Genomic DNA, 11,772 nt, shown 5'->3' with positions numbered 1-11,772 from the left:
ACATCAGCGCAACAAGTGGCCAAATGGCGATAAAGCTTGCGGGTGCCTACACCATCACCATATTTTTTTAGTATGAGTATAGACGCTTATGGCTGTCTTCCAAAAATTATAACAATAAAGTAAACAGAACATGTATATTCAGATCGTGATTATTATAAAAAAAGGAAAACTCCCATGTAGTCAGTCCCCGAGAAAAGTGCTCAGAGGGATTCCTTTATTCCAGAACTTCCGCCTCCAGACGCAGGATGCATCGCGTGGTCATCTGGAGCAGGTTTTTCTTCTGGGGCTGTAAGGATAGGACACGGAAGAAACAATGAGATAAAATTGCAAGGAATACTTAAACTCCGCCTTAAGGATGTGACGCGATAGCAATAATGAGTTAATGTCCACATGTGTGGTTATGGTTATTCTCAACTTTGCAACCATAGGCCCCTGGAAGTCCTCATACCATACCTTCTGCAATGGTGCAGCGGTTAAGGGATGCACCATTGCACTGCGACGGTGGGCGCTGCCACCTGTGGGGCTTGTGCGACACAAATTGCTATTTTCGAGCGACCCCTCACGACGAACCATTAATTTAACAGTCACCTGCCACGCTGCTCAGTTTTCGCACAATCCGGTGTGCTGGTTGTGATGATACCACAATGTCATGCGACCTACGAGTCCCACATAGGCTGTTTATCCGGCAGGTGGCCACCTGTGCCCCCCTACCCCACCCTATTTTTCACTCATGACGCCGACAACGTCAACGCCCCATTTTCTGGGTTAAGAGGCCTTTAACAATATCCAAGTGAAACAGAACGTTAGGTCATGTAAACTGAGGATTAGTAGCGCATAAGAAGCGAGCGCTGTGTTGGCCAGAACAAGCAACTTTTGTCTATATAGTCTGGTTTTGAGCTCTGCTTCAGTAATACAGCGTTATGGTCTGTATAGTTTACAAATGGTTGTAACTTATTTATTACTTGTTATAATTTCTCATCCAATTGTTCACAGCGGCTCAGAGGTTGTCAAGTTCAGCTGATGAGTACAAATTGGCCGGCTCTGTGCAAACTGTCGGGGCAGAATATTGATAGCGGAGAAATTTAAGTCTCATTTTTATGGAGGCAAAACGCTAAGGCGCCCGTGTGCGGTGCGATGTCAGTGCACGTTAAAGATCACCAAGTGGTCAAAATTATTCCGGAGCCCTCCACTACGGCAACTCTTTCTTCCTTTCTTCTTTCACTCCCTCCTTTATCTATTCCCTTATCGTGCAGTTCTGATGTCGGCCAATATATGATACAGATATTGTGTCATTTCCTTCCGCAGAAACGCCAATTATTAATATGCCTGCAGAGATATCGGTGCAATTTCATCCTGCAATTATGCAATTCGGTATAATCTTGACCCATATCCTCTAATGCAATGTTCATCGTAGGACAGTGTTACCTTGGCACAGAAGTTTAAATCTTGAATTACTCTGTGGTAATATATACGCACTGCTTAAGAAACGTTAAGGGTTCCGAAAAATTTTCTGAGGTGGCATGGCCGCTAATGGTTCTTAGCAGGGATAGCATGAGATTCACGGGAGAGGGTTTTCACTTCGGCAAATTTAGCGTGCTGGATGATTTTTGACCTTTAAAAAGTTCAGAATCATAAGAATGAATCTGTTTTTTTAGCACGGCATCATCAATAACTTCCAGTTTTGCGCCATATTGTCACGCTCATTGCATGAAAGATTTACCCCGCAAAGTCTGAAGGTGTAATCCTCATTCGCTACTACGTAACTGATGCGAAAGGTATCTCATACAATAAGGTTGGGGTTTGGGCTTGTTGGTAGTGCATGACGTATAAAATAGCGCAACATCAGACAAGGACATGAAAGAACACACTCGAGCGCTAACTTGCCACAGTTTATTGCGGAAGAGAGCCTTTTGATATATGACATAGCAATACATTGCGCGAGCGCGACAGTCAATTGTTAGTGGCTTCTGAGGTAATCTAATTCCTTACAAGATAGCCGAACAGTGGGTTTCGTTTTGCAGTTATCACCGAAGCTATCTATCATTTCTGCTTCGATTATTTCTCCTGTGAGTTTGCAAGTGTTTTTGGCAATGACTGCGCATGCATGAAAAAGAGGTTTACACTTGAACTCACATTTTCTGCAGTGCGCATCTTAAAAACCACCTTTCTTTTCTTTAACCTTGTTACGATGTTCACGAAGGCGTTAGTTTAATCACCTTCTACTTTGACCTATATACTTCTTTCCACATGCCAATGGTATGCTGTACACAATGGATTCCGTACATTTAACGAACTTAGTTTGATGATTTATCTTGCACCCACTCTCAGTAGCAGGGCTTGGTCTTGTCAGTCTGCAAAGTTTCTGCACCTTCTCAGGAGATGAAAAAATGACTCACTTTTGCCCGTTGTCCAATCTTCTTCAAGCGGTGGGACAAGCCTGAGTGTACGGAATCACAGCCAGTTTCTGTTTGTTTAGTGAATGGGACAGTGGTAGAGCATGAGGGTAACAGATCTCCTTTAGGAGCCTTTCAGAAACACTTAGAAGGATATGCATAAGAAAACCGGCTTCAATTAGCCTCTGTACTTGTTGAGCAAAGCTGTCGGTCATTAGCTGAGGGCAGGATTTTTATATGTTTCTTGATGTTCACCGTGACCCTACAGCGACAGTGACCATCATCGCCAGTGCGATCTGCAAAGCCAGGTGCCTTGCCTTCTGTGTGCGCAACAAGATGCTACCAGACGACGTCCGAGGCCTGTTTGGTGGTTTCCTTCCTTCCATCGGGCATGCGATTCGTATTTGCAAAATTCAAATATCTGAATGGCTCCTGCTTACTCGGTTGCATAGGAAAGTACTGGAATTACATGTCTGCTCCTCCGCAGAACCTATCACCGCCAAGAGACAGCTTCAAGAGCTGTCATCCCTGACTGACCGCACCACAGAGTTCTTCTGGCAGCTCCAACTCAAGCAGCTTCGCGACCGTCTTCCTCAAAAGCATCCCGCTACCAAAAGCCCTGTCTACCTCCTAGAACGTGTAAGCTTACCAGAGGACGTGCACCATGCGCTGGCAAGGGGACCAATGTTTGCCATTGACAAGAACAGGACCGCTCCGGAACTTCTTTCCCTTGTACGACAGGTATCTCGACGTGTCTCTGCGGATGACATTTCGTTCTGTGTATCGGAGGGTGTGGACGCCTTGAACGTATCTGTCAAACGCGTTTTGTCGTTCTTGAGGGACCACGAGCTTTGCGTATTGTCTGCGGACAGGGAGGGCGGTTTTGCAGTTATGTCACATGGGCTGTTCAATGCAAAAGCCATGGAAGCTGTCTCCAATGCCTTTGATCCTCTGCAGAAACGAACGACATCTAAGTTGAAAGCAGAAGCCAAAAAGCTGTGCAATAGGCAGCAGCTGGACAGGCTCTCTAAAGGCATAGAAACATCAAAGTACGATCACCTTGGCGTCTTTTTGAGTGCAAAAACGCACAAGGTGGGCGCTCCGTTCAGGGTGATTGTTTCTCAAAATGATATGCGGGAAAAATCTATTGCTATGTTTCTCCAAGAAAAGCTCAACCTATTGCAAATAGATGATCCCTTCCTTGTTAAGGATTCCTATGCTGTCATAGATGACATAGTCTTCATCGCACAAGCGCTTGAGAGGTTTCTCTATAGATATTAAGGATTTGTTTTAATCGTTACCGCAAGCTAGTCTGCTTTCTTGTGTTCAGTACTGTATTGACAAGTTTGGAGTCATACCTTTTCAGAATGCTTCGAGTACGTCGAGCAGTGGGTTCCTAGAACCTTTAAGCCTTTACCTTCGGTCCACTTTTAGTCAATGGGACGGACTGCCATTTTTGCACAAACAGGGTATATGCATAGGGTCGTGCATTGCACCCGTTCTTAGTGATTTATTTCCAGCCGAAATTGACAGAGGCCTTTGTAGCTGCCTTGCTAACTTACAAGTAACAAAAGCATTTAGATATGTTGACAATTCTTTAATATTCCTTGACTGTGATTCTGGGTCCTTCGAATCACTTGTCACTAACACACTAAACGTAGTACGTGCAGACTTATCGCCTCTTATCATTACCCATGAATTGCCATCAGAGGACTGCCTTCGCTTCCTTGATATCAGGATTTTATTTCAAGACGATCAGATTTACTGGAAATGCAAACCACGTGCCAACAATCCACTGCTCTCGTATGAATCTCGCACTCCAAACTTGTCAAGAGGGGCATGGCCAAGTTATGCCTCACAAACGCCACAAAAAATCCTGCCCTCAACTAATGACCGAATGTTTTGCTTAACAAGCACAGAGGCTAATTGAAGCCCGTTTTCTATGCATATCCTTGTGTTTTCGAAAGGCTCCTAAAGGAGATCCGTTACCCTCATGCTCTACAACCATACCATTCACTAAATAAACAGAAACTGGCTTTGATTCCGTACACTCACGGCTTGTCCCACCGCTTGAAGAAGATTGGACAACGGGCAAAAGTGAATGTCATTTTTCATCTCCAGAGACGCTGCAGAAACTTTGCAGATTGACAAGACCAGGCCCTGCTACAAAGAGTGGGTGCAAGATAAATCATCAAACTAAGTTCGTTAAATAAAGGGAATCCCTGGTGTACAGCATACCATTGACATGTGGAAAGAAGTATATAGGTCAATGTGGAAGGTGCTTAAACGAGCGCCTTCGTGAACATCGTTACAACGTTAAAGAAATGAAAGGTGATTTTTTAGGCGCGCACTGCAGAAAATGTGCGTTCAAGTGTAAACCTCTTTTTCAAGCATGCACGGTCATTGCCAAAAACACTTGCAAACTCCCACGAGAAATAATCGAAGCAGAAATGATAGATAGCTTAGGTGATAACTGCATAGCGAAACCCTCTCTTGGGCTATCTCGTAAGGAACTAGATTACCTCAGAAGCCACTAACAATTGACTGTCTGCCGCGCTTGCGCAATGTATCGCCATGTCATATATATATCTACAGGCTCTCTTCCGCAATAAACTGTGGCAAGTTAGCGCTCGTGTGTGTTCTTTCATGTCCTTGTCTGATGTTGCGCTATTTTATACTTCATATCTCATACACAGATGTTGCGCTATTTTATGCTTCATATCTCATACACAGCAGTTCTGGACTGAAGGATATTTGAACGGGAAACCATTTATGTTCGCAATTTTCTCGTATAATGTAAGATTTTACTATAAGAATCAACTTACTTGGAGATCACCCGTCGGCAGTCTTGAATCATTTTGTCTATTTACGTTTTTGCTACCGCCGAAACCGTTCCCATTGGTTTCCTTTCGGGGACTTTACTGTTCGATACGACCAATGGACAGATTTTAAGGGAAAGATGTTTTTATATACCAGAACAATGTGCCAATACATTGAATATAGTCATTAAAGTATCACACAATTTTTCAATTCTCAAAATTTGTGTCCGAAATTGCTGGACGTGCACCGTCCTTAATTGAAAAGAACGGCCGGCAGCGCAGCGTCCGTGCTCTCTCGCAGGGTATTCGAGACGGCATTAATGGCTAGGGTGCTCTGATTCACAGCACTATTTAAGCGGCCGTCTTAGAGCTGAGTTTTTGGGTGCCTGCTTGTGGCTCAATTTATACAAGAGATATGTGGTTTCTTTCACAGTAGCAACAAATCTAGGAGCGCTTACATAAATGTAGTGTTTTGCTATAAAATGGAGTGTGCAACTTTTATTATGCTCAGAAAAATAATATTTAACATCTCGTTTCCTTGCGTTTCCATTTGATGGTAGCGCAGTGGCTACATTTGCAACGGCTGTGGGATCATTTCTGTGACACCGAGGTATAGCGAATAATAAAGAAAGAGTTACTTTTTCTACTCGTGAGTACCACGTCTGAAAGAAACGCCCAATGAAAAGCAAGCGCCAAAAAGGGTTGAATTTCACGTTCTGCGACAACAGGTGGATGCACGGCCGATCGAATGGATCGGAGCTAATACTGCGAAAACCCTGGAAGAAATCTGAAGTTTTGCATAAAGTTTAAGGCACCATTTTTTCTCAAGTTTTAGTCTTATGTGACCACGCAGTAGTGTCTAAAATGCTAATTGTTTAAAATGGATTGGGCTTTTTACTTTTTGTCTGGCATGACATTAATGACCTTTTACGGTTTACGCTCTATTGTGCCTTAAACCTTCAAGACGTTGCTATATTTGTTGTGCACAGGCTGATAGATGCAGTGTAATTTTTGTCCGCTGTGAAAAGGAGCGAGCTGTGCGACAGCAAGACACCAGCCACTCCATGCGTTTATCTAAATTAAGAAAGGAATGTACTGGCTGATTGGTACCTGTGAAACAGCCTGTACTATTCGCTCACCTTTTGGCTGCCTCTTAAGATTCGCCGCCGTTTTTTTGCTTCTCGCCGGCGGGCAGTTGCAGACGTAGGCCTCTTTCCTGGGATTGCTTGCTCCGGCGACCGTGGAGGGGCGCACTTGGTTGCACTTGCAGCCCTCCACTCGCGCTAGGCGAGCTGCTTCCTCGCGGTTCAGCAGAGTCACTTTGTCACCACCTGCATCCAGAACACATTTACTTCACGTGTACATCTTGTCGTTTTGAAATACTGCACCTGACTTTTCCTTCAGCCGCAATTTGCTTTGTTTTATTTGGTAGTGACGTTAGTAATAGTATGTTAAGAGGGAAGGCCATAAATCAATGACAAACGTGACAGGTCAGCTTGCATGCCGCCACTGAGCGCCCCAGCACCGCCGCGTACAGTCACAGGGACCATGCTTCGGCGATTTGTGGCACAGCCAACGCACACTTTGTTTAGCGAGACGTAACAAGTGCCGTAAAAATATCGCCAGCTGCGTGAAACCATTAGCGGTGCTCCACCATTTGCCGGCGCGGGTCTGCCAATGGAGCACGGACGTAGGGCATATTAAAGCGAGTAAGAGGCGCCATAGCAATCATCGTGGCCTCATCACTCACGGCCTAAGTCACTAGGAGCAGATAGATAAAGAGGAGGAGGGAAAGACAGGGATGTTAACCAGAAAGGGGTTCTGGTTCGCTACCATGAACAATTGAAAAGGACCAATATGACTATATTGAACAATCAGTGGACAATAGACAATTTGTTCGCTCTGTATACTTAGACTTTACTAAAGCCTACGACACGAACAATTCCCACATATTGTTTACCAACATTGAAGAACACGGCTTAACTGGTCCTGAACTAACCTTTATGAAAATTTATTTACTCGACCAGTCGGATGCGTTGTTTGTGATGGCCTCAATTTCTAAATGGTGCCCCAGATAATTCATTCTCGGTGATTTGCTTTTCGGAATTCAAATCATTTATATTCAGGGCTACCTCGAAGACACTCATTGCATACTGTATGCGGCTGACGCAATTTTTTCTTCTTATAAGCGTTTGAGAAATTAAATGCCGCACTAGCTAACCTTAAGACATGGCGCCAAAATAACGATCTAATTATCAACTCCGTATAACCAAATTCATATTTTTTTGGAGGCAAAACGCTAAGGCGCCTGTGTGCTGTGCGATATCAGTGCAAGTTAAGGATCCCCAGGTGGTCGAAATTATTCCGGAGCCCTGCACTACGGCACCTCTTTCTTCCTTTCTTCCTTCAATTCCTCCTTTATTCTTCCCCTTACAGCGCGGTTCAGGTGTCCAACGATATACAAGATAGATGCTGTGCAATTTCCTTTGCCCCCCTGCCCAAAATATGTATTTAATAAATTATTATAATTTTTGATCAAGTCATAATCTTACAAGTCGCTTGCTTCTCACTTGGCCATAGTTCCAATTACGCAAGTGAGAGCGTCACTTTTCTCGGCATTAAACTTGATCAGCAAAGCGGAAATTTGGCGATTTGGTAAGTGTTCATTTTCGCTCTCAGCGCCTGTTTGTGCTAGTCCTTCGTCTTGCATCCTGTTGGTGTTGCGCTGAGAGCGAAAATTAAATTTGATGCCGACCTCAAACTTCATCAACATAACACCTAAAAAAAAGGCAGTTTAAGTCTCTTCACTATTGTAAGCTTGTCCTTTTTCCTCCGTCCGAGCTTTTTCATTTTAGGTCACATTTATTCCATTATTAACAATTTTCGTAGCAAGAGGAAACACCACTGTCATTTGCGCTCATTCGAACACATTCAAAGTCAGTTTAGACACACAATTTCCAACGGTTGATATATTTCGAATGCTAGGGCTTTGCTGCGTGATTGTAATATAATGAATTATTCATTAGTTCATGCAATCTAGCTACCTTATTTTTTAGGTTAATCGACAACAAATCTTTTCCTTTTCTCGACGATAGTTTTTAGGCGTGTAGTAACCGCACACGGTTTGCATTCCATAAATATTTTGCTACCCCATGTTCTCAGTAAATATAAAGAACGGAGTTTTCATTTCTCCTCCATTCCATTATGAAACAATCGATACCTGGGTTTAAAATCACCCATGTCCCTGTCTGTGCTAAAGTCAACTTTAAAATTTGTTCTTTTACAACAATAGAAGGCTTAACAAATTTTTGCTAACTTTTTGTTAAATTTCTAGGAAACTTTGTGTTAGTAAATATATCCTTTGACGAAGCTAACCTTAAAATTTTTGCTTCAAATGTCCTTTTCTCTATGCGCATCTTAATAAAGAATATTTATATCGCGTGCACAGCGCTGTATCTTTCTTCCTTCTGTACTTCGTGCAATACCTTGTATAACGAATATTATTTTATTTCGGCCTTTTTATTTTTCGTCACAAAATGTATTAAGTTGCATTGTTTGCACCGCATATAAAGTTTTTCAATGTTTATTAAATATGTCATAATGACGCAATTACCTGTGTGCATTGCCACCTGTTTATTTGCAACTTCGTTTAGCATTAACTTACCGAGGGTCCCGGCAGAGCCTTTAGACTAGGAACCGTGGCCTCTATATTGATATTTTTCATCTCTCATGTACGGTCTCGCTTCAAACTACACAAAACACTACTAAATGCGGCCACTGCTTGAGCACACTCACGCCAGTTACTACCGCTGTGTAATGTAGCCTTTGCGGCCATCTGCGAGAGTACCTTGGTGAGCTGTCTACTGTTTAAATTCAATGCCAGAATGACACTAAAGGTCCGGTGAGCCACCAGAGGGTGCTCCAGCGTTACGATTCAATGATCACGGGTCGCATTCGCGTTCGATGGAGGCGAAATGTGAAAGGTTCTTGTGGTCACAATAAAAGGCCTCACAAGGCCAGGCCGAAAGTAATCCAAGCCATTGCATACAACTCAGCTCACATCTGGGGTACAGCTCTGAGCCCATCTAAATACCGCCACTTTATTCAGTAACAGCTCGTAGGGACGCTAATAACGGCACTTACCAAACCAGTCCAAAACCATGCATGCAGCTAGCGCCACGAAGATGGCCCCACCGAAGAAGCCGACGGTGGTGAGAATGCTTTTTCGGTCCCATATCATCGGCCTGCGTCGTGGTGAGAATCGTTGCTCTGAAAGACTGCGCCGCACATGGAACCGAGTCTCTGCAATGAGGAGTACAAAATCGCTGCGATTCGATAGAATACGTGGATGCACCTTAAGAGCAAGTTGATTTATGCCGTGGATTTGATGTTGGGCGCTATGCATCCACAGCGGCATACTTTAAGCCTTCGCGCGTCAATGAATGATGCCTGGGCATCGTTCGCTTTGTAACGTCCCCGTTTGTGATTTCGTGCTTACAAGGTGGCTCCACGCAGCGCATTTCATTACCAGCTACAATGTAACCGGTTTGACTACCGCCCACTAATAATCGTTCTGCAGTGAAGACTGTATTGAGGTTCTTTCTCGTGGATAAATTACGAGATACCGTGTAGCCGAGAAAACTCTTGCGGTCAACTATTTACTCCGAATGTCTTTATTTTTAGTAAGACCAGGTATCATAGCCGCTCGCGGCAAAATTTCCAGCGGTGGCATGCATGCGGCAGGTTAAGGTTAAGATGCGGCACGTTAACGTTATTGCTCTGTACATTCGTTTATTTATCCCTTATGCAGAAAGAGAGGCATCCATCAAGGCGAATTGCGAAATGAATTTGTCTGGTGATGAATGTGCACAGTGAAACACCAATGGTCAACTAGTTAAACTGGTTTCTTTAGAGCGCCATACACTACTTGCGAGAAATATTTTTAAACTCATCAGACAGCACTGCCTGAATAAGATAAGCCTGTTGAAAGCCGCGAAAAATAAATGTACGTTGTGCATGAGTCATCGGGGCTTAGACGCGAGAGTGAATTCGATAAAAACTCCAGAAACAGAGCTCTTGCACTGTTATCACAAAATGATGCCAATACATAGATTGCCTGGATGTCAATGAAACAGTGTACGCTAAAAATGAAACGTTGTAAATACTTACAAATCATCGAACGCTAAAAATCAAAAACCGGGTTAGTATCTGTGAGATGGAAAGGAAGACCATGCAGTGCTCACCCCAGTCTCTAAAACGCAAAAACAATAAACGGCAAAAAGCGAAAAACGCCAATTACACCTATGCAACATAGCGGCCAAAAAAATTCTGAGGGCACTGATGTCTATTTACGTGAAGGAATGCGAAAGCGTGTTATGTGGAGAGAAAACGCTGAGATCTCGACATCTCCAGCGGACACCTAAACCACGCCTTAAAGCATTCAACTTAAGGTGCATATGTCATCGTTCCGAACCCTTGTCAACCCGCAGCGGTGGCTCAGTGGTTAGGGCGCTCAGCCACTTAACAGGAGTACCCGGTTCGAACCCGACCTCAGGGAAAGCGTTCCGATGGAGGCGAAACGCAAAAGGCACCCGTTTGCTGTGCGATGTCAGTGCACGTTAAAGTAGTAGTAGCAGTAGTAAGGGGTTTTTATTAAAATAATAATACAAAGGCAGGAAAAGATTTTTGCTCGCCCCAGCATCTGCCATCGATACTGCAGCACCTGAACTGGGGCAGCGGAAATAAAAGATAGCAGGCAGAATGGAGAAATGAAATATAAGAGCTTTCTCCGTTCTGCCTGCTATCCTTTATATCCTTTTATTTAAAGGAAAATATTTTTTTGCTTTACTTTCTTTAAAAATCTTTTCCTTTTCTTATTTCACTCCCCTTTATCTCTTCTCTTACGGCGCGGTTCAGGTGTCAGCCGAGATGCGAGACAGATATTGCGCCATTTCCTGTCCCCAAAAACAAATTTACATCGCACAGCACACGGGCGCCTTACCGTTTTTCCTCCATAAAAACGCAGCGGCGGCTGCATTTTTATGGCGGAAAAACGGTAAGGCACCCGTGTGCTGTGCGATGTCAGTGCACGTTAAAGATCCCCAGGTGGTCGAAATTATTTCGGAGCCCTCCACTACGGCACCTCCTTCTTCCTTTCTTCCTTCACTCCCTCCCTTATCCCTTCCCCAACGGCGCGGTTCAGGTGTCAAACGATATATGAGACAGATACTGCGCCATTTCCTTTCCCCTAAAAGCAATTATTATTATTATTAATATTATTATTCGAACCCCTGTCCAAATTAGCACCTGACTTAACAATTGAAATAATCAAATTAACTTAATAAGGTACTAACCGCGATATCTGTAGCGACTGCAAGGCTATGACTCAAGGAGGCGTGGTCCGCAGCACATCGCACAGCACCTGATTTGCCTGAGAGGGTAGAAAAACCGCAACATTCTCCTTCCTTTTCTGCAGCGGAAAACGTAAGGAGCAAAATGACTGCCAGTTTCTCTGCTTGCCTCACCTTCTCAATAGATAGCCAAACGAAAACAAACAGCCT

The 11,772-nt window shown here is 43.8% G+C and overlaps 1 protein-coding gene across 1 annotated transcript; it reads right to left on the bottom strand.

Moving 5' to 3' along the window:
* Positions 1-200: 200 nt before the first annotated feature.
* Positions 201-9,473, bottom strand: LOC144134099 (uncharacterized). The gene is made up of 3 exons (XM_077667083.1): positions 9,356-9,473; positions 6,352-6,543; positions 201-286 (listed from the first exon to the last, which is right to left on the bottom strand). Exons 1-3 carry the CDS (start codon positions 9,450-9,452, stop codon positions 201-203), a joined length of 375 nt encoding a protein of 124 aa, XP_077523209.1. The 5' UTR covers positions 9,453-9,473.
* Positions 9,474-11,772: the final 2,299 nt, after the last annotated feature.

This window comes from Amblyomma americanum, chromosome 5 (genome assembly GCF_052857255.1).
Source record: "Amblyomma americanum isolate KBUSLIRL-KWMA chromosome 5, ASM5285725v1, whole genome shotgun sequence".
Classification (NCBI taxonomy): Eukaryota; Metazoa; Arthropoda; class Arachnida; order Ixodida; family Ixodidae; genus Amblyomma; species Amblyomma americanum.
Note: the sequence above shows the minus strand (reverse complement) of the source record. Positions and strands in the feature narration are given on the sequence as shown.